The sequence below is a fragment of the Salmo trutta genome, chromosome 23 (genome assembly GCF_901001165.1).
Source record: "Salmo trutta chromosome 23, fSalTru1.1, whole genome shotgun sequence".
Classification (NCBI taxonomy): Eukaryota; Metazoa; Chordata; class Actinopteri; order Salmoniformes; family Salmonidae; genus Salmo; species Salmo trutta.
Window position 1 is genome coordinate 11,178,765 of NC_042979.1, and position 24,451 is coordinate 11,203,215.

At 41.3% G+C, this 24,451-nt stretch overlaps 1 protein-coding gene across 1 annotated transcript in view; it reads right to left on the minus strand.

Annotated features, from left to right (window-relative positions):
* amacr (alpha-methylacyl-CoA racemase) overlaps positions 1–24,451 on the minus strand; it is a 48,869-nt gene that overhangs the window by 23,176 nt on the left and 1,242 nt on the right. Inside the window, exons 3-4 of the mRNA XM_029708913.1 lie at positions 22,189–22,332; positions 7,717–7,877 (exon numbers count right to left, since the gene is read on the minus strand). Coding sequence (XP_029564773.1) covers positions 7,717–7,877; positions 22,189–22,332 — 305 coding nt within the window. The remainder of the gene's footprint in view (positions 1–7,716; positions 7,878–22,188; positions 22,333–24,451) is intronic.

Genomic DNA, 24,451 nt, shown 5'->3' on the forward strand with positions numbered 1-24,451 from the left:
TAAAATAGTTCCAATACAATACACCAACTGTAAACATAATCATGATGTACTGTGGACATGGCCATCCATAGATCACACAACATTTAAATAACATCAACTAAACTCTATTAAAGTCCTCGCTTGCAATACTGAGTAATAGCCAATGGAAAGAAAGTGTACCCAAATGTGCTTCAGCCAGCTCGAACAAAATGGGAATCAGGTGCTCCACTGAGAGACTTGAAAAGGTGGGAGGCCCCTTTATAGCCTGGCAGGGGAGTGTCCCACTAGCCATGTCAATCATAAATGTCAATAGTAGCAACTACACATTGGCTGATCAAACAAATAAAGTATGAGCATTCTAAATTCCTACACAAACGTTCCACTTGTATAATAACAAAAGAAAAAAGGTATTAAGTAGTGATGTGGGGGAGAATCGATAGTTACGTGGCGGGATATTATTTGACGATATCGTATCGACAATATTATTTGAGTGCTAGTTGGCTGTACCTGGACCAAAACTCCAGTATTTTTCCTTCATAGCTTGTTCTCCATCTTATTTTTAAAAAAGGGAGCCTATCTGTTTTCAGCACTTATTTCCATGATTGATAACTCATTTTCTCATGGCTCCCTCTTGTCCCACTGCAGCAGACATTTGGTGAGTAATATGTGTGTAACATCAAATTGCAATAAAAATCACAGTATCAAATCGCAATAGCTATAGAATCGTGAGAAGTTCAATACGTACCGTATAGGCACCTAAGTATCAGGATAATATCGTATGGTGAGGTCACTGGCAATTCCCAGCCCTAGTATTAAGTATTTTGAATAATGTGACAGAGTCACTGGCCATAGAATACGAAACCATTACAGGAAATGTCATCTCAGTTGTGAAATGAGTTTGGGTAGAGCACCGTTTATGTCTGCATAGACATAATATCATTGCATTAAAGATGCCAACGGTCAAGCGTCAGACACACCAAGCACACTGACTGCTGTCTGCTGATAGGCAGGGTCGGCCCGCCCATTAGGGCTAAACTGACCAAGACGCCTCCAACAACACATAGCACCTCACATAATTATGCCCAAAAACAACAACAATTCTTTCACCCAGTCGTATATGAACTATTTAGGTGAGTGCTGATGCTGCCCCATGATAAGCTGTACCCACTTTGCCAAAGTCAGGGACGTAAAATATTTGTCTTGTCCATGCCCAGCGAGCCTCTCCAGGATGCTGTTAGAGACGCAGCGCTGTGGCGCTCCACCAACGCTCAGGTCATCGAACATAAATCATGTGGCCTGTAGTAGAAACAGTAGTAGCCTATGGAGTTTGTCTGTAGCCTAGACTGGAGATCAGATTTATGGCAATGTTATGATAAAACAAACGTTTTTGGTCTCTGATCAATTAGCCTAAATGCCGCCCTGTCCAAGATTCGATTTGAATATGACTTAACATGTTAACAAACACCATTTCCAAAAAACAGGACAGGTCGAAATAAAATGGACAATATGCAATGAAATTAGGCTACTCACAACTTCTGTCTGGGAGTTTCACTCCAGCTAAATTGGCATGAATCAGTGATTTCAATTGTAAGCCTTTTCATACATTTTTGATGAGCTGACTATAGTGAAGAAAATACTTCTGCATTTCCCGCTGTGTAAACATTGATTCTCATTGCAAATACTGCAAGCTCAAAAATAACTCCTGATAAACTTGGGTAGGTGATATGCAGATTTTAAATAGACAAAATGATTAGTCTTTAGCCTTGGTTATGAATCAGGATTAGGCTAACAAAGCCAATGAAACTGCCTATTTTACAAACGGTAATGCCATGGATGGGCATTCATAAAATTGCACTGTGGGCCGACACGTAGGCTACACTATTCAAGTTTTTCAGGGATAGGAGGAGGGCGGCAGAACGTCCAGGACCGGGCCTGCCGATAAGCATCTGTTTTTTTGTATTTTTATTTTATTTCATCAGGTAGGCCAGTTGAGAACAAGTTCTCATTTACAACTGCGACCTGGCCAAGATAAAGCAAAGCGACAAAAAAACAACACCGAGTTACACATGGGATAAACAAATGTACAGTCACTAACACAATAGAAGAAAAAAAACAATAGAAAAATCTATATACAGTGTGTGCAAATGTAGTAAGATTAGGGAGGTAAGAAATAATTACAATTTAGCATTAACACTGGAGTGATAGATGTGCAGATGATGATGTGCAAGTAGAGATACTGGGGTGCAAAAAGAGCAAAAATAAATAACAAATATGGAGATGAGGTAGTTGGGTGGGCCATTTACAGATGGGCTGTGTACAGGTACAGTGATCAGTAAGCTGCTCTGACAGCTGATGCGTAAAGTTAGTGAGGGAGATATGAGTCTCCAGCTTCAGAGATTTTTGCAATTTGTTCCAGTCATTGGCAGCAGAGAACTGGAAGGAAAGGCAGGCAAAGGAGGAGTTGGCTTTGGGGGTGACCAGTGAAATATACCTGCTGGAGTGCGTGCTACGGGTGGATGTTGCTATGGTGACCAGTGAGCTGAGATAAGGCGGGGCTTTACCTAGCAAAGACTTACAGATGACCTGGAGCCAGTGGGTTTGGCGACGAATATGAAGGGCCAGCCAACGAGAGCATACAGGTCGCAGTGGTGGGTAGTATATGGGGCTTTGGTGACAAACAGATGGCACTGTGATAGACTACATCTAATTTGCTGAGTAAAGTGTTGGAGGATATTTTGTAAATGACTCGCCGAAGTCAAGGATCTGTAGGATAGTCAGTTTTACGAGGGTATGTTTGGCAGCATGAGTGAAGGATGCTTTGTTGCGAAATAGGAAGCCGATTCTAGATTTAATTTTGAATTGGAGATGCCCTCTATGGGACCCCTTCCTGTTCTCATCCCGTTACCGGGATTGCTTGACAAGATAGCATGGCGTGAAATTCAAAACAGCAAAAATCAAATCATTTCAATTTCTCAAACAATCAACTATTTTACACCATTTTAAAGACTCTCGTTAATCCAACCACATTGTCCGATTTCAAAAAGGCTTTACAGCGAAAGCAAAACATTAGATTATGTTAGGATACCACCACAGCAAAACAACAACAACACAGCCATTTTCTTAGCATTTTCAAAGCAACCGTAGCTGTCCAAAAGCACAAAACCAGCTAAGATTATGCATTAACCTTGGACAATCTTCATCAGATGACACTCCTAGGACATTATGTTAGACAATACATGCATTTTGTTGTTCCATCAAGTTCATATTTATATCCAAAAACAGCATTTTACATTGGCGCTTGATGTTCAGAAAATTTATTTTCCACCAAAAATTTCTGGTGAATTTACAAAAATACACCTCATAAACGTTGACAAAATACATAACAATTATTTTAAGAATTATAGATAGGCTACTCCTTTATGCAACCGCATTGACGGATTTCAAAATAACTTTACGTGGAAAGCACACTTTGCAATAATCTGAGTACTGCGCTCAGAAAAAACAGCAGGCAATTATAGCTACCCGCCATTTTGGAGTCATCTAAATGCATAAATAGCATAAGAAATATTCCCTTACCTTTAATAATCTTCATCAGAAGGCACTTCCAGGAATCCCAGGTCCACAATAAATGTTGTTTTGTTCGATAAAGTTCATAATTTATGTCCAAATAACTCCATGTTGTTTGCGCGTTCAGTAGGCTACTCAAAATGTAGGCCACGCGAGGGAAATGTGACGACGAAAAGTCAAGAAAAAGTTATATTTACGTTCGTTCAAACATGTCAAACGTTGTATAGCATCAATCTTTAGGGCCATTTTAAGTTCAAACTTCAATAATATTCCAACCAGACCCTTGCTATGTCTTGAAAAATGTTTTGGAACACAGGTCCCTTCTCACATGAACGCGCGCAATGAACTCAAGTGATTTTGAGAGTCACCTGCTTCCCAGCCTTCTCCTTCGGTCTGTGTTTACCGCAAAAGCTTCAAACAACTTTCCAAAGACTGTTGACATCTAGTGGAAGCCTTGGGAAGAATGAACCCTAACTCACTGTGTGTCAGAAAGGCAAGGACTTGAAAAACTACAGGAACCAGATTTTCATTTCCTGGTTGTAGTTTTCTCAGGTTTTTACCTGCCATATGAGTTCTGTTATACTCACAGACATCATTCAAACAGTTTTGGAAACTTTAGAGTGTTTTCTATCCAAATCTACTAATAATTTGCACATATTTGACTCTGGGCCCGAGTATTAGGTCGTTTACTCTGGGCACGCTTTTCATCCAAAAGTCAAAATACTTCCCCCTAGCCCAGACAGGTTAATGTGAGTCTGGAAGGAGAGTTTACAGTCTAACCAGACACCTAGGTATTTGTAGTTGTCCACATATTCTAAGTCAGAACCGTCCAGAGTAGTGATGCTAGTCGGGCGGGCGGGTGCGGGCAGCGATCGGTTGAAAAGCATGCATTTAGTTTTACTAGCATTTAAGAGGAGTTGGAGGCCACAGAAGGAGTGTTGTATGGCATTGAAGCTCGTCTGGAGGTTTGTTAACACAGTGTCCAAAGAAGGGCCAGAAGTATACAGAATGGTGTCGTCTGCGTAGAGGTGGATCAGAGAATCACCAGCAGCAAGAGCGACATCACTGATATACACAGAGAAAAGAGTCGGCCTGAGAATTGAACCATCCCCATAGAGACTGCCAGAGGTCCGGACAACAGGACCTCCGATTTGACACACTGAACTCTATCTGAGAAGTAGTTGGTGAACCAGGCGAGGCAGTCATTGGAGAAACCAAGGCTGTTGAGTCTGCCGATAAGAATGCAGTTATTGAGAGAGTTGAAAGCCTTGGCCAGGTCGATGAAGACAGCTGCACAGTACTGTCTTTTATCGATGGCAGTTATGATATCATTTAGGACCTTGAGCGTGGCTGAGGTGCACCCATGACCAGCTCGGAAACCAGATTGCATAGTGGAAAAGGTACGGTGGGATTCAAAATGGTCGGTGATCTGTTTATTTTCTTGGCTTTCGAAGACTGAAAGGCAGGGCAGGATGGATATAGGTCTATAACAGTTTAGCACCTCTGCCAAGAGTGTCGGCATTACATTTTTGCTGTTAACATAGATCTTCCGCCGTCAGCCTCGTTAAAATCCTCCAGACCCCAAGAAGTCAGTACCGTTATTGAGTCGTTGGGGGTGACATATGGAATTGTTTTTAGATGGTCATAACATGGTTCATTTAGCTATTTGATTTAGAATTTTAGGACCCCTTTAAGTATTCCCCCCCAAATATATACATTTGATATGAAATTGAATATGGACTTTACTACTACTACAGCCCACATTGAATAACACATTCATAAAATGGCAAAAAAAGACAGTACAAAAAAAATCATAAGGAAAAAAGGGGTGGATTACACCGGGGAAAAGTACCCGCTTTTTTTCCTTATGACGTCACGCAGACAGTAGTAATCTTTGATTGGCTTAAAGTAAATTTGCCGGCCACCGACAGGCAGACGATTCTACATTTAGAAACGTCTGGTTCGTCGGTACTAGGTCAGTACGCAGCAAGTGGTGTCTTTTGTTCTAGCAAGAGAAGGAATTACCTCCTACTGTGGTAAGTACCTATCGGCAGTCAGTCTGACCCCTCACAGCTGTGTTCATGTTTGCCTGGTTTTGATTGCCTGTGGCGATAGGTTAAGGGAATCTTTTGAGATGGTTGGCATTGAACAAAATGTCAGGGATATTTGCCTTGCAGACCAACAATAACGATGTGATTGTCATGGCCCCTCACTGACGCAGTTATCAGCATATTACATATACTTCTTAGTAATAAAGCATCAATCATCTATATCACAGGCATGAATAGGAAGTAGCCGGCTGTTTGTATACAATTTGTATACCTGCAGATGGGGTCTACATAAAAGATAATTATGTCTTTGTTGGTTTACAGAATGCAATTTAATAGCTACAATATGATTTTTCCTGTAACTTAAACAGTCTAATTCTTCGGAGGGGTACATTTGGAGATCTCCTTAATACACAGTATTAGCCTTAAAATTGGGGTCACTAACTTTAGAAAAGCTATGGAAAAGTACCAACAATCCTGGAGGAAAAAGAAAAGTACAAGCCTTAGGCAAAATGTAATGTTTACAGCGATCATGTAGGGGACGTTAATATATTCATTGAAAATGGGGCTTCAGGCATCCTGGCGTCTAGGGATCTAATAAAAATGACACAGTGAGGTGCGGCAAAAGTTAATAAAACCACATCTTGAGCACATCTAGTGCTTGACTTGGACTGAAATAGGTGCTGGTACTCATTTTAAAGTGCTGGTACCATGTATGTACTGAACAAAAATATAAGCGCAACATGTAAAGTGTTGGTCCCATGTTTCATGAGCTGAAATAAAATATCCCAGAAATGTTCCATATGCACAAAAAGATGATCTCTCAAATTTGGTGCACAAATTTGTTTACATCCCTGTTAGTATTTCTCCTTTGCCAAGATAATCCATCCACCTGACAGGAAAGGCATATCAAGAAGCTGATTAAACAGCATGATCACTACACAGGTGCACCTTGTGCTGGGGGACAAGAAAAGGCTACTCTAAAATGTGTAGTTTTGTCATGCAACACCACAGATGTCTCAAGTTGAGGGAGCGTGCAATTGGCATGCTGACTGCAGACATGTCCACCAGAGCTGTTGCCAGACAACTGAATGTTAATTTCTTTACCAAACACGGTTTTAGAGAATTGTGCAGTACGCCCAACCGGCCTCACAATCACAACCTCCACATCCGGCTTCTTCACCTGCGGGATCGTCTGAGACCAGCCACTCTGACAGCTGATGCAAATTAGGAGTATTGGTTTGTAATAAAGCCCTTTTGTGAGGAAAAAAAAAAAGTCTGATTGGCTGGGCAGGGGCTCCCCAGTGGGTGGGACTGGTTCCCAAGTTGGTGGGACTGTTTTCCCATGCCCACCCATGGCTGAGCCCCTGCCCAGTCATGTGAAATCCATAGATTAGGGCCTAATGAAATTATTTCAATTGACTCCTTTCCTTATGAACTGTAACTCAGTAACATTGTTGAAGTTGTTGCGTTTATATTTTTGTTCAGTATATTTAGGTGCAGGAACTCCGACACTATTCTATACAAGGTGCAGGTACTCAGTTCCGGTGAGCTCCTGCCTAAGTCAAGTACTGAGCACATCTTACATCCCACCTAATCTCCATACTGGACATGAATGGCATTTAAAATTCACATGCTACATGAGAATGCTTAAAAATGTCACAGATACAGTATTCTTTACTTTTTTCAGTTGCGATTGTGGTACTGGGTTGGTTTAGTGATGGAATTGATCTGGGATTTTACAGTGTGTAGTGGGACTGTACTGAGCTAACCATAAGACATGCTGAATGTGTTGTGATTGTGACTTCTGTGTCTGAGCAGTGTTCAGGTTAAAGGGGTAGGAAAGAAAAAAACTGTTTGGAAGTTTCTGCTGTTGTTGAGTGCCCTCGTTCAATGTCACAGCGTTATCTACTGTTAAAAATACATTATATCCTACGGCATTTTTCAGGCAAAAATCTGTATGCTGCAATGTACAAGCCTTTAGAGGATATGGAGGTGTACAGAAAACAGTACTGTAGGTGTTGTTGATGCCTGGCAGCGTACCGAGAACAGCACTGTGGGTGTAAATGTCGCCTGTGGATCTGCTCAGACATCAACTGAGCTGATGTGATCTCGTACTCACCATGCTGGTGTCAACGACCTGCCCTATTCCCGACCTGGTCCGCTCCAGCAGGGCCAGGAGCACCCCGAGGGCACAGGTCAGACCCCCGCCTGCAAAGTCTGCCAACAGGTTCAGAGGAGCGTAGGGCTTCTCATGGCTCCGGCCCAGCATAGACAACAAGCCTGACACAAGAGGAGAGGAATACATGGAGTGAGAGAAGCAGAGATGGAGGAGGATACATCATCCTTTCTTAATGTCTGTATGGACCATGGTACAAACAATAAACAAAGTAAATTATCTAAAACAAATCTAGTCTAAATGATAAGTCCTTACAGTGGCTTGCGAAAGTATTCACCCCCTTGGCATTTTTCCTACCTCGTTGCCTTACAACCTGGAATTAGAATAGATTTTTGGGGGGTTTGTATCAGTGGATTTACACAACATGCCTACCACTTTGAAGATGCAAAATATTTTTTTTATTGTGAAACAAACAAGAAATAAGACAACAACAACAAAAAAAGAACTTGAGCGTGAATAACTATTCACTCCCCCAAAGTCAATACTCTGTAGAGCCACCTTTTGCAGCAATTACAGCTGCAAGTCTCTTGGGGTATGACTCTATAAGCCTGCTACATCTAGCCACTGGGATTTTTGTCCAATCTTCAAGGCAAAACTGCTCCAGCTCCTTCAAGTTGAATGGGTTCCGCTGGTGTACATCAATCTTTAAGTCATACCACAGATTCTCAATTGGATTGAGGTCTGGGCAATTCCAAGATGTTAAAACATTTCCCCTTAAACCACTTGAGTGTTGCTTTAGCTGTATGCTTAGGGTCATTGTCCTGCTGGAAGGTGAACCTCCGTCCCAGTCTCAAATCTCTGGAAAACTGAAACAGGTTTACCTCAAGTATTTCCCTGTATTTAGCACCATCCATCATTCCTTCAATTCTGACCAGTTTCCCAGTCCCTGCCAATGAAAAACATCCCCACAGCATGATGCTGCCACCAACATGCTTACCTGTGGGGATGGTGATCTCAGGGTGATGAGAGGTGTTGGGTTTGTGCCAGACATAGTGTTTTCCTTGATGGCCAAAAAGCTCAATTTTAGTCTCATCTGACCAGAGTACTTTCTTTCATATGTTTGGGAAGTCTCCCACATGCTTTTTGGCGAACACCAAACATGTTTGCTTATTTTTTTCCTTTAAGCAATGGCTTTTTTCTTGCCACTCTTCCGTAAAGCCCAGCTCAGTGGAATATACGGCTTAAAGTGGTCCTATGGACAGATACTCCAATCTCCACTGATGAGCTTTGCAGCTCCTTCAGGGTCATCTTCGGTCTCTTTGATGCCTCTCTGATTAATGCCCTCCTTGCATGGTCCGTGAGTTTTGGTGGGCGGCCCTCTCTTGGCAGGTTTGTTGTGGTGCCATATTCTTTCCATTTTTTAATAATGGATTTTTTAAAATGGTGCTCTGTGGGATGTTCAAAGTTTCTGATATTTTCTTATAACCCAACCCTGAACTGTACTTCTCCACAACTTTGTCCCTGACCTGTTTGGAGAGCTCCTTGGTCTTCATGGTCCCCCTTGCTTAGTGGTGTTGCAGACTCTGGGGCCTTTCAGTACAGGTGTATATATACTGAGATCACGTGACACTTAAACAAAGTCCACCTGTATGCAATCTAAGTAATTATGTGACTTCTGAAGGTAATTGGTGGCACCATATCTTATTTAGAGGCTACACAGAGCTCTGACCTCAACCCCATCGAACACCTTTGGGATGAATTGGAACGCCGACCGCGAGCCAGGCCTAATCGCCCAACATCAGTACCCGACCTCACTAATGCTCAAGGCTGAATGGAAGCAAGTCCCCACAGCAATGTTCCAACATCTAGTAGAGAGCCTTCCCAGAAGAATGGAGGCTATTATAGCTGCAAAGGGGTGACCAACTCCATATTACTGCCCTTGATTTTTGAATGAGATGTTCGACCAGCAGGTGTCCACATACTTTGTCATGTAGTGTAATTAAAAACAAAAAACTACATTTTAAGTGAGAAGTAGGCATTTGTCTGAAGCTGAAAAAGGAAATTCCCATGAACGTCACAATGCCTACTCCATCTATGCACTACCAAGGTTTTCCAGCACACAGCTTTGACCTACTACAGTAGCTATGTTGGTCTATTCTACTTCAAACAATGTGTATGTAAGTTACTTAGGATTCAATCCTTCTCAAACAGCGAAATCTAAAATCACTTGAAGTTGGGATGTCCCTCCTACCATTTAATTTGCTCTTCCGACTGTCCATCAACTCCTGGCTAAACCCTACGTCATAGCCACTGACAATGCACATGCATGCAATCCTTACACCGTAGCGCAACAGGGGAAAGCGGTTTCTTCACTATAGCACATTTGGAGATGGACTTAGCCATTCAATCTAAAATAATTAATAGATTTTAAACAAAAAACACTGTCATAGATGGACAGGATTAATATGAGATGAAATGTGATTTCAGGAAGCCAAGCTAGAGCTCTGTGGGAGCTCACAGCACTGAACATCCCACAGAGGTCTCTCTTGATGTTTTGATCAAGAGAGACCTTTAAAAGATATGCACATTTTCAAATATGTATTTTAGGCCACATTATACAATGGATGGTTCTAATCCTGAATGTTGATTGGTTAAAATTGCATTCCAGCTGGTGTATATTCCACAAGTTACCACCGGCAAAATCTATGATGTTTAAAATGCCTATTTACTCTGTTCCATCTGACTGCGCAATCCACTGTCTCATCAGCCCAGCCAGGCAATTTACATACTTGATTTCCACTATAGAAATCTTAACATTATCTCCCATCTTTTAGGCTAACATTTCTTTTCAACAGCAGAGATTTGTATAAACCTCGCTGTCTGTCTCTCTGACATTTGCAACATTGTTTCAATATTCAAATTCGATCTCCAGCTGTCCCATAGTAATGAACGTATCGGGAGTCGGGACAAGAAGCAGCATTTCTCAGCCAGTAGAAATCATGAATCAGCTGGCATCATTTTTATGGATATATACAAAGAAATGTCAATTGAAAAAAAGGTAAAACGAAACAAAAGTGCAGCTAGTGTGCAGTCTTTCCTGCTTCAGTTTGAAGTGATTATGTTAGCTGTGTTGTTGGCTAGCTCCTCTGAACAATGTCCTGACGAGAGAGCACATTTTCTATGCCAAGTGAAATCGTGCCTCATTACCTCATTGTTATGGATGTGTCCAAATAAATGTCACTAGAAAAACAGCTGAAAACAAATGCAAATGCAGCTACTGTTGTTATTCTGGCTGCACTGTTTGACGTGACTGTAAGGTAGCCGTAGTTGGCTAGCTAGCAAGCAAGGGAAAAGAACGTTGCCAGCCAGTATGTCAATAGAACATTTAGAACGAACGACTGGGTCGAACAGCCGGTTTGGGTAGCAATCCTAGATTTGTGTCAAGACTATATCTTGTGGAAGGATGAAATAGTATGAATAAATTCATAAAAATATATGTCAATCATTATTTGAATATGTTGGTAACCCGTTGTATAAAAGTGATAATGCCCTCGAAGCCGGTGTTAGGAGGATATATTGGCACGGTTTGGCGGCCCTCGACTTCGTATCGGGCCTAACAACACCTGTGCCAATATATCCTCCAAACACCTGCTTCTCTGGCATTTTCACTTAAATAGAATTCTGCTGTAGATTACTGAGAATTTTCAACATGGAGGTAATTTTCTCACACATTTCAAAACAGACATAACTTGTCATTTGTTCTTTGTTTTTGAGCTAACTTAGTTTAAAAGAGCACAACCTCTTCTTTAATATAGTGTCCCATGTAGTTCAGTTGGGCATGGCACTTGCAACACCAGGGTTGTAAGTTTGATTCCCCCGAAGGACCAGTAAGAAAAAAATTTATGAAAATGTATGCACTTGCTCTGGATAAGAGCGTCTGCTAAACAAAAAAAAAAATGTAAATATGACACCACATTCTTGTCAATAGGAATTACACTCATTTAGTTTTCCATTGTGAAAAACACTCACTATCAAAAAACAGTTAACTCAACACAACAAAAAACCCTAGATTATTTAAAATTGTTGTAAATTTGACTAAATTACTCATTCAAAAAGTATAATTATATTATACTTAATATTATTTACACACACACACACACACACACACACACACACACACACACACACACACATTTTACATAATCCTAAATGTGACCAGAGGACAATATTTAGAAAGTATTTCAAAACCCAATTTCCCTATAAGATTTGTAGGACAAATTCATGTCAGTGTTTGTATTTAGCCTACAACATGTCATGAAACTTCTTGAAGCACGGCTCCACCCTACAATATGGCACAAAATGTAAAAAGAGTACTTTGACAACAATTCAGTAAATGCAACAAGTATTAGATCGAGAAAGATTCTAAATGCGCCCATACAAAGTAGGCTATTGTATTAACAAAGATGTTTACTTCATTAATAATGTAAAAAATGCAAACAACTTACTTAATTACTGACTATTGTCCCCCCCCCCATGGGGAAAATTTGTTGCATTATCATGTACATACCAATAAATAAGAGAGACTAGCCTGCTGCCCTTACTGGGTCAATAGGAACATTAGCCCGAGTTGTTTATCACACCTGGCACAAATTATTGTCTATTTCTGTTTTTCCTGCCGGGGGTGCCCTACACCTGCACCCAGAGGGGAGTAGTTCAAAGTTCAGGTACAGGGGATAGCTTGGGTGTAAATAATTGTGATCCTTGCTGAGGGCCTGACCAAGCCTGTCTGTTTGACTCCAAGGACCTTGCCTGCTGTGGTGATAATCCTTCTCAGCATATTTTTCTGGCTGATAGTGGCATTGCCAAACCAACAAGCAATTCAAAAAGTTAATACTCTCAATTTTACAGGTTTTAGTAGGCACAACTGACTCAACACAGAAGTTTACATAGTCTGAAACAACATCTGTGAGTTTGTTAAGATCAGAGCTGCTGTCCTCAAATATCTCTCACATAGTACATTCAAAACACCCTTGGAGACGAGTGATACTATTGTCATTCCAGACGAGGACAGTTATAACTGTAGGTTTCTCCATCTCCAGGAGCCGACAGTCGGTTGGCCGAAGGTAGACAACATTGTGGTCTGATGTCCCCAGTGTAAGTCTGGTGGTGGCAGAGAAAGCATTTGCTATTGTCCCATAGCACAAATTAAGAGTCTTATTTTTCCTGGTGTGACATTTCACATAATGTTGGTACGTGCGTAGGACCTTGTGCAAAGTGCAGTTTTTAAAATCACCTAAAATGTATTTTGGGTGTGTCGGGGAGATGGATTCCAGTTTCTGTGACAGATTATAAATAATCTCTGATGCCTTTGCTGTATTAGCTTTCGGTTGAATGTACACAGTACAATGTCGGGGGTACAGAGTCGCTCTCTTACCAGGATCGATCTACACCACTGGTCCCTGACAAGCAGGCAGATGCCACCGCCGTGATGTTTCCCTGTGACGTTCAGATCACAGTCCGCTCTGACCAGTGTGAAGCCGGACGGCTCCCCTTCCCTGTCCGGGACTCTGTCATCCAGCCAAGTCTCAGTAAACGGCAGCAAACAGGCCTCCCACTACTGATTTTGGAAGCGCAGATTCGCTGACAGCTCATTGGCTTTTGCCCTCGCTGACTGGGCGTTGATCAGTAAGGTGGTGGGTAAGGGAAGTTAGTTCTCACATTTTTTTAAGTCTGTCTGATTCCCCCGCGTTGTACACATTTGCATTTGGGTTTGTAATCCACTCGCAGACAATCAGCGATTAGACATGCCACTGGGATATCCATTGCGTTCATGTTTGAGTTGCATTGAAGTAGAAACTCTCTGCTGTATATTGGATTCTGCTGCCAGCAGTGTTTTCCCAATTTAGTCCTTTTGTAGCAGGTATGTACATGATCACACCACACCACTGTAAAGCCATCGTTTCTCTTCATGTTCCTCTCGCTCCACATCTCTAATTCCTCTTCCTCCCTGCTTTTTGCTGTTGATCCCTGACTCCCCACATCACTTCCCTCGTTTTCACTGACCGAGAGGAACAGACTAACAGAGGGAGAGAGAGGAGCGGAGTAACAAATAGGCTACAGTTGTGGTCAAGAACATCATCTCTCCTTCTCACACGTCTCTCTCTTCCTTCCTCCTATTTCTCAACCATACACATGCTCTCTTCCAAATAATCACCTCTTAGGGCAGCGGTTCCCAAACTTGGGGTTTCGACCGCATGTGGGGTCACCTGATATGAAAATGGGGTTGCGGGACAATTTCCAAAATCTTGGTAAACATTTTGTTTTTTTAAATTAGCATACAAAAAAAAAAATGGTCTCAAAATCATTGCAATATGGTTAACCATAAGGACAATTATTCAAATCCAAAAGTTAAAATCAACTATATTACTTAAATCGTGGGAAAAGGCAGTACTTGACCGTTGCACTTTAATCATTCCCACGGTGAATGGCTAAGCCTGCTACGCTATGAAACCACACACTATTGCAGAGACTTATTTTACCGGCCACAAATAATAACATTTTTTTTATTTAACCTTTATTTAACTAGGCAAGTCAGTTAAGAACAAATTCTTATTTACAATGACGGCCTACTCAAGCCAAATCCAGACGATGCTGGGCCAATTGTGCGCCGCCCTAGCGGACTCCCAATCACGCCTGGATTCGAACCAGGTACTATAGTAACACCTCTTGCACGGAGATGCAGTGCCTTAGACCGCTGCAACACTCAGGAGCCTGGGAGATATGGTGAAAACAATGTGTGGGGAGGCAGAAGCACAGATACTCACATCAATTCCTTTGTCAGATAACACTGTGAAACTAAGAATTGATGCTATAGATAGCAATCAAGAGGAAACTCTGAACGATTCAAAATCTTCCCACCTTATTCTCTCCAAATAGACGTTAGCTGTGGGAACCGAGATGCATTGACTTTTGTTTGCTGCAGTACATGTCGGGGGATGCTATTCACGAGGACATATTGTTCCGTCTCACGATTTCCGAGCATGAAACGGCACAGGGGATGTTCAGTGTGCTGCGTGGCTATATTGACAAAAAACGAATTCCATAGGATCAAAATGGTGGGCTTTTGCACAGATGGGGCTCCATCTATCACGGAACAGCGGGCAAGCCTCTGCATTTAAACTCATGGCACGCGGATTCAGTGCTCTCGTCTGCATTGAAAACAAATATCGATTCAAGTTGGATGTGACAGGAGAGATTAGGTCAACCACACCCCCTGACTTTGAGATGCATCAAGCACACCCATCTCATTAGTGGTGCTGAGATAAATTGTCAGACTAATTTGCAATTGACTGTCATAGCCCAATATTAATAGTACAGTTGAAGTTGGAAGTTTACATACACCTTAGCCAAATACATTTAAACTCAGCATTTCACAATTCCTGACATTTAATCCTAGTAAAAATTCCCTGTCTTAGGTCAGTTAGGATCACCACTGTATTTCAAGAATGTGAAATGTCAGAATAATAGTAGAGAGAATGATTTATTTCAGCTTTTATTTCTTTCATCACATTCCCAGTGTGTCAGAAGTTTACATACACTCAATTCGTATTTGGTAGCATTGTCTTTAAATTGTTTAACTTGGGTCAAACATTTGAGGTGGCCTTCTACAAGCTTCCCACAATAAGTTGGATGAATTTTGGTCCATTCCTCCTGACAGAACTGGTGTAATGGAGTCAGGTTTGTAGGCCTCCTTGCTCACACATGCTTTTTCAGTTCTGCACACACATTTTCTATAGGATTGGAGGTCAAGGCTTTGTGATGGCCATTCCAATTCCTCGACTTTGTTGTCCTTAAGCCATATGGCCCCAACTTTGGAAGTATGCTTGGGGTCATTCATTTGGAAGACTCATTTGCAACCAAGCTTTAACTTCCTGACTGATGTCTTGAGATGTTGCTTCAATATATGCACAATTTTCCTCCCTCATGAAGCCATCTATTTTGTGAAGTGCACCAGTCCCTCTTGCAGCAAAGAACCCCCACAACATGATGCTGCCACCCCCGTGCTTCACGGTTGGGATGGTGTTCTTCGGCTTGCAAGCCACCCCCTTTTTCATCCAAACATAACGATGGTCATTATGGCCAAACAGTTCTATTTCATCAGACCAGAGGACATTTCTCCAAAAAGTACAATGTGCAGTTGCAAACCATAGTCTGGCTTTTTAAGGCGGTTTTGGAGCAGTGGCTTCTTCCTTGCTGAGCGGCCTTTCAGGTTATGTTGATATAGGACTCGTTTTACTGTGGATATAGATACTTTTGTACCTGTTTCCTCCAGCATCTTCACAAGGTCCTTTGCTGTTGTTCTGGGAATGATTTGCACTTTTCGCACCAAAGTACATTCATCTCTAGGAGACAGAACGCGTCTCCTTCCTGAGCGGTATGACGGCTGCGTGGTCCCATGGTGTTTAAACTTGCGTACTATTGTTTGTACAGATGAACATGGTACCTTCAGGCGTTTGGAAATTGCTCCCAAGGATGAACCAGACTTGGAGGTCTACAATTTTCGTTCTGAGGGCTTGGCTGATTTCTTTTGATTTTCCCATGATGTCAAGCAAAGAGGCACTGAGTTTGAAGGTAGGCCTTGAAATACATCCACAGGTACACCTCCAATTGACGTCAATTAGCCTAATCAGAAGCTTCTAAAGACATGACATCATTTTCTGGAATTTTCTAAGCTGTTTAAAAAAGGCACAGTTAACTTAGTGTATGTAAACTTCTGACCCACTGGAATTGTGATACAGTGAATTATAAGTGAAATAGTCTGTCTACAAACAATTGTTGGAAAAATTACGTGTGTCATGCACAAAGTAGATGTCCTAACTGACTTGCCAAAACGATAGTTTGTTAACAAGAAATGTGTGGAGTGATTGAAAAACAAGTTTTAATCACGCCAAACTAAGTGTATGTAAACTTCCGACTTCAACTGTATGTGATGGCTGTTAATGACATTTTTTGTTCCTTCACATGGTTGGGGTCGCTAGAATTTCGAAATATCGAAATGGGGTCGTGGGCCAAAAAAGTTTGGGAGCCTACGTGGTAAGAAGTCAAAGTATGTGGCACAACGGTTTACAGATTCAACACATCCTCAACTATTGTTTATTTTTTTAGGATGTTGAAAGTGTTAGGTTCTAATTCTCAGAGTAAAACACTCAACGGACATTATGAAAGCTTAACCAAGTTTATTCTACCCAGAGGGTCAATACAGCTGCATTCAGACAAAACATGTTTCCACCACCACAAGTATATATATACACTCCAATTCTCTCCTTACATCTTTTATGGTTCGACAGGAAGACAAAGTAATAGGGTAATAAACCATAATTTTTCCCTTAATGGGATCTGACCTCAACCCCTGATTTGCCTAATCCACAGATGTCCATCCGTATCCCCTGTAGCAATCCTGTGACTTCCTCCCGTCCACCCAACACATTCCAAAGCGCTCTGGCTCCTACAGAACCATTAACTTCTGATTTAAAAAAAAACAGTCTCACTCCTTAGATTCGATACTTCTGAGTATAACAATGTTCCAAGTTTAACCTAGAATCTAACAAAGTAAAAGATTAATTATATTAAACCTGCACAGTGTCATCTTTAATCTATTTTGATAAGGCATAGTTAACTAGTTGTCTTTCTAAGGAGATGATCAAATAACAGGGTCGCAAGCGAAGCACAATGGTCTCCAAATCTCATTTTCTTGCCTGACAAACTACAGAATTTGCCAATCTTAGCTGATTAGTTATGAAGCTGGGACAGTTTCCAAATGAATTGCATCGGTAGAAACAGGACATGTTACAAATTGCAGGGTAATACCAAGCAAAGAGCAGTATCTGCCATTTTCATTGGTTAGTTTACTATACTTCTCATGTATGCTATTAATAACAGTGTAATTACTGGCAGTGTAACAGAGCTGAAACTGCATCCTTTGTGTGTCTTCCACTAAGATACCAGTTGCATTTACATGGAGACGTAGGTTCTGCGTCAGTCACATTACATACTGTGTTTTATAAGTAGCCCATGTCTTGTTATAAGAATAAAATGTGAAAAGCAGCACAGCAATTGTTTGAAGTACATAAAATGTTGACCTATCTTGCAAAATATAATGATGTATTGGAACATAAAGTATGACATAGGGTAATATTAATTATAAAAAATGACCATGATATTGTCAATTAAATGATTTGTATAGATTTTGTTTTGAAGACACTTAGACAATTTTGAATAAATAACAGATTTAAGAATTAATTTTAAACATACAGTATTTACATGTGCATATTCATAAGAGGACACAAATTACATTTAGCTACAATTGATAAAAATGATGAATAGTTAAGTAACATTTTCATTTCATTTTTAAGTAAAACGTCTTCAGTGCTCTTCCATATCACTCCTCATCCTCAGCAATGCTGTTCACAGCCAAGGCATTCCAGAGCTGCCTTTGATTTGCAGGCATCAAAGGACACAGCTTGGTGATGATGTCCATCTTTTTGGACTCATATAGCCCTATTGCATGACCGGACATTGACTGGAATACAACCTAGTGGCACCTTTGGTCCGCATAGATACTATAATCATCTAGGCCACAGGGATTGGTGGAAGTCATTTTGGCAAAACAGTATTTTCCCCACATTCATGTAATGATGGCAGCGAAGCAGACACGTTGAGCACACATTTGGCATGCCAAAGCTTGTTGTACTAATTACATACGCCACCAACAAAGGTAATGGACACAATTTTGGATTTTAACTTTCCTGCACGGAACAGTCCCTCAATACTGGAATATAAAAGAAAACCAGAAACCCTGGACATGTGAGTAGATATATTATTAATGAAGTAGCAATGCTGTGTGTGTGCGCGCTCAACCGGAAAACGAGAATGCGTGGCTTTTGACAATTCAGTAGCGCTATGGGGTGCACGTCCAACTGACTGTCAGCAATAACCTCAACCAAACGTTTTCTGTAATTGCAGATCAGACCTGCACAATGGTCAGGAGGAATTTTGGACAATTCCTCTTTACAAAACTATTTCAGCTCCAAAATATTCTTTGGATGTCTGGTGTGAACTGCTGAAGGTCATGCCACAGCATCTCAATCGGGTTGAGGTCAGGACTGACTGGGCCACTCCAGAAGGCGTATTTTCTTCAGTTGAAGCCAGTCTGTTGTTGATTTACTTCTGTGTTTTGGGTCGTTGTCCTGTTGCATCATCCAACTTGTGTTGAGCTTCAATTGGAGGACAGATAGCCTGACATTCTCCTGCAAAATGTCTTGATAAACTTGGGAATTCATTTAATTTTTCCATCGATGATAGCAAGCGGTCCAGGCCTTGAGGCAGCCCCAAGCCATGATGCTCCCTCCACCATACTTTACAGTTGGGATGAGGTTGATGTTGGTGTGCCTTTTTTTCTCCACACATAGTTGTGTGTTCCTTCCAAACAACGCAACTGTAGTTTCATCTGTCCACAGAATATTTTGCCAGTAACGCTGTGGAACTCCCAGGTGCTCTTTTGCAAACTTCAGATGTGCAGCAATGTTTTTTTGGGGCAGCAGCGGCTTCTTCCATGGTGTCCTCCCATGAACACCATTCTTGTTTAGTGTTTTACGTATCGTAGACTCGTCAGAGATACCAGCAAGTTCCAGAGATTTCTGTAAGTCTTTAGCTGACACTCTAGGATTCTTCTTAACCTCATTGAGCATTCTGCGCTGTGCTCTTGCAGTCATCTTTGCAGGACGGCCACTCCTAGGGAGTGTAGCAACAGTGTCTATAAAATGGAGAAAGTTCAGCAATTTGTCTTACCGTGGACTGATGAACATCAAGGCTTTTAGAGATACTTTTGTAATCCTTTCCAGCTTTATGCAAGTCAACAATTCTTAATCTTAGGTCTTCTGAGATCTTTTGTTCGAGGCATGGTTCACATCAGGCAATGCTTCTCGTGAATAGCAAACTCAAATTTTGTGAGTGTTGTTTTTTAATAGGGCAAGGCAGCTCTAACCAACATCTCCATTCTCGTCTCATTGATTGGACTCCAGGTTAGCTGACTCCTGACTCCAATTAGCTTTTGGAGAAGTCATTAGCCTAGGGATTCACATACTTTTTCCAACCTACACTGTGAATGTTTACATGATGCATTCATTATAAACAAGAAATATACAATCATTTGTGTGTTATTAGTTTAAGCACACTGTGTGTCTATTTGTGACTTAGATGAAGATGAGATCAAATTTCATGACCAATTTATGCAGAAATCCAGGTAATTCCAAAGGGTTCACATACTTTTTCTTGCCACTGTGCAGTACCAGTCAAAAAAGTGTGGACACATTCATTCCATGGTTTTTCTTTATCTTTTTTACATGGTAGAATAATCAAAACTATGAAATAACATATGGAATAATGTAGTAACCAAAATAATGTTCAACAAATCTAAATATATTCTATATTTGAGATTATTTAAAAGTAGCCTGGATGTCAGCTTTGCACACTCTTGGCATTCTCTCAACCAGCTGCATGAGATAGTCACCTGGAATGCATTTCAATTAACAGGTGTCCCTGGTTAAAAGTGATTTTGTGGAATTTATTTTCTTCTTAATGAGTTTGAGCCAATCAGTTGTGTTGTGACAAGGTAGGGGTGGTATACAGAAGATAGCCCTATTTGGTAAAAGACCAAGTCCATATTATGGCAAGAAAATCTCAAATAAGCAGAGTAACGACAGTCCATCATTACTTTAAGACATGAAGGTCAGTCAATCTGGAAAATTTCAAGATCTTTGAAAGTTTCTTCAAGTGCAGTCATAAAAACCATTAAGCGCTATGATGAAACTTGCTCTCATGACTGCCGCCACAGGATAGGAAGACCCAGAGTTCTCTGCTGCAGAGGATAAGTTCATTAGAGTTACCAGCCTCAGAAATCTATAAATGAACTGCACATCAGACTGCAGCCCAAATAAATGCTTCAGAATTCAAGTAACAGACACATCTCAACATCAACTGTTCAGAGGAGACTGCGTGAATCAAGCCTTCATGGTCAAATTGCTGCAAGGACACCACTACTAAAAGGACATCAATAATAACAAGAGACTTGCTTGGGCCAAGAAACACAAGCAATGGACGTTAGACCAGTGGAAAACTGTCCTTTGGTCTGATGAGTCCAAATTTGAGATTTTTGGTTCCAACCACGTGTCTTTGTGAGATGCAGAGTAGGTGAACGGATGATCTCTGCATGTGTGGTTCCCACCGTGAAGCATGGAGGAGGCGGTGTGATGGTGCTTTGCTGGTGACATATTTAGAATTCAAGGCACACTTAACCAGCATGGCTACAACAGCATTCTGCAGCAATAAGCCATCCCATTTTGTTTTCGCTTAGTGGGACTATAGTTCGTTTTTCAACACACCTCCAGGCTATGTAAGGGCTATTTGACCTAGAAGGAAAGTGATGGAGTGCTGCATCAGATGACCTGGCCTCCACAATCACCCGACCTCAATCCAATTGAGATGGTGTGGGATGAGTTGGACCGCAGAGTGACGGAAAAGCAGTCAAGTGCTCAACATATGTGGGAACTCCTTCAAGACTGTTGGAAAAGCATTACAGGTGAAGCTGGTTGAGAGAATTCCAAGAGTGTGCAAAGCTGTCATCAAGGCAAAGGGTAGCTACTTTGAAGAATCTGAAATATATTTTGATTTGTTAAACACTTTTTTGGTTACTACATAATTCCATGTGTGTTATTTCATAGTTTTGATGTCTTCACTACTATTCTACAATGTAGAAAATAGTACAAATAAAGAAAACCCCTTAAAATGAGTAGGTGTCCAAACTTTTGACTTGTACTGTACTTCCATTCATTTTGATACCGGGGAACTTCAGACGAGTCTTGAGGGCGTCCTAGAGCAAAACACCACAGTGTTCGAGAGTCTCATCTTTCAATAGAGTGGTCATAATAGGCCAAACCGTTCAGAAGTTTTCATGAGAAGACCGATTTTTGAGATGTCTCACGGTCTGACAAGCACTCCTCTAACTTTGCCACCTTTCACCGCAGATGAAGGGCGATATCGGCGGATGCAGTGGATTGAGATGCAGCCCACGCAAAAAAATCTTTATCTTAGACTGATGGGGATTTTTTTTATTATGTTAACTCGACTTCTGCGGGGGTGTGACCATTGTTGGCTAAGGGTTAAAGGGAACTTCATGTAATATAACATGGTATGCAATAGTGGTGCACAATTTATATTTACAATATCAAAAGGGATGCAAAAATGGCACTCTACTCGTGCAGCCACAGAGATGGTTGCCATCGAGACCATTCATTAATTGTAGTGCTTTCAGTCCTAAGTAATATGCCATTGAATAGTGTGCATTTCTATATCTGATTTTCAACTGAAGCTGTTCCACATCTTATGTCCCGGATGGACGTAAAGTCAAGTTGTTTCTACCTGACATGGCGAGGTAGTTGATGTCGTGACCAGCAGCCTTGGCATAGGCTCCACTCTGGCCGTAGCCAGTGAGGCGTGCGTAGATCAGACGAGGGTTCTCTTTCAGTAGCTCCTCTGGACCCAGGCCCAGCTTCTCCATAACTCCTATATAGAAACACACAGTTAAAGGAGAGGAACAGACTTTACATACCTTCAAATTAGGAATAAAAGTACAGAGGTGTAACAAAGTGTACCATTAGCCAGGCACAGCTTATTCAAAACCAAACACTTTAACCACATCCACAGAAACAGAAGACAATGCACCACAAAGCAAATAAAGCCAGAAGCCTCTTGCAAACCACTACAGTCTGAGTCATGTAGTTGAGGTTGGTCCAGGGACACTGTCTGGCACAGTCTATTTCTTTCTATAGACCCTGCACTCATATGACCATCAGACACACCAACCACAGTGCAAACCCTGGGGAAAATGTCCTTTCAATACAGCCACCAGCTGAATAGAGGGAAGTGGGAAAGTAAGTACAGCTCATGTTCAACAGAAATACTACCGAAAATAATTTACAGAAACGTTTTACAAATGAATCACCAAACTATATTTTGAAAGAGGAAGCAAAGTACTTTAAGCATGTGTTGTTTTTATTTCAGTCTCCTCAATCTCCACTAACTGAATATCAGTTCTGTTAAAAGTGTAAAATTAACAGCTGTACAGAAAGACTCATGTGAAGGACAAATTACAGAGGAACTTCTTGACGCAATTAAAGCCTTTAATTCCGGGAAAAGACCAGGACTGGATGGCATACCAGTTGAAGTATATCAAACCTTTTTGATGTACTCAGAGGTCCTTTATTAGGATGTCTCGCCTGTGGCTCAGTTGGTAGAGCATGGTGTTTGCAACGCCAGCATGGTGTGTGCAACGCCAGGGTTGTGGGTTCGATTCCCAAAGGGGGACAGTACGAAAAAAAAAAAAAAAAAAAAAAATTATATATATATATATAAATATAAATAAAAACAAATGTATGAAATGTATGCATTCACTACTGTAAGTCGCTCTGGATAAGAGCGTCTGCTAAATGACTAAAATGTAAAAATGTTTTAGTCTACCATTTTTATAGGAGTGGCTATCAGACACTAAGCAAGGTGTTTTTATTAATTATATGAGCAAAAAAGATTCAATTTTATTTGGAAAGGCAAGCCTGACAAAATTACAATTATAGTGACCAAAATATAAAAACGCAACAAGTGTTGGTCCCATGTTTCATGAGTTCAAATAAAAGATCCCCAAAGTCTTATTGCTCTCAAATTATGTGCACAAATTTGTTTACATCCATGTTAGTGAGCATTTTTTCCTTTGCCAAGATAATCCATCCATCTGACAGGTGTGGCATATCAAGAAGCTGATTAAACAGCATGATCATTACACAGGTGCACCTTGTGCTGGGGACAATAGAAGGCCACTCTAAAAATGTAGAGTTTTGTCACACAACACAATGCCACATATGTCTCAAGTTGAGGGAGCGTACAATTGGCATGCTGACTGCAGGAACGTCCAGAAGAGCAGTTGCCAGAAAATGTTACGTTTTTTTTCCACTACCAATGTTGTTTTAGAGAATTTCGCAGTACGTCCAAGCGGCCTCAGAACCACAGACCATGTGTAACCACGCCAGCCCAGGCACTCCACATTCAGCTTCTTCACCTGCGGGATCATCAAAGACCAGCCACCTGGAATACTGATGAAACCGTCTCAGGCAAGCTCATCTGCGTACTTGTCATCCTCACCTGGGTCTTGACCTAACTGCAGTTTGGCGTCGTAACCGACTTCAGTGGGCAAATGCTCACCTTCAATGGCCACTGGCACGCTGGAGAAGTGTGCTCTTCACGGATTAATCCCGGCTTCAACTGTACCGGGCAGATGACTGACAGCGTGTATGGCGTCGTGTGAGCGAGCGGTCAACGTTGTGAACAGAGTGCCCCATGGTGGTGGTGGGGTTATGGTATGGGCAGGCATAAGCTATAGACAACGAACACAATTGCATTTTATTGGTGGCAATTTGAATGCACAGATACTGTGCCGAGATCCTGAGGCCCATTGTCATGCCATTCACCTGCCGCCATCACTTCATGTTTCAGCATTATAATGCACTGCCCCGTGTCGCAAGAATCTGTACACAATTCCTGGAAACTGAAAATGTCCCAGTTCTTCCATGGCCTGTATGCGTCTTCTGCACTTAATCTGAGCAAAGAGCTTAGCCTTTTTTTACACCAAAGG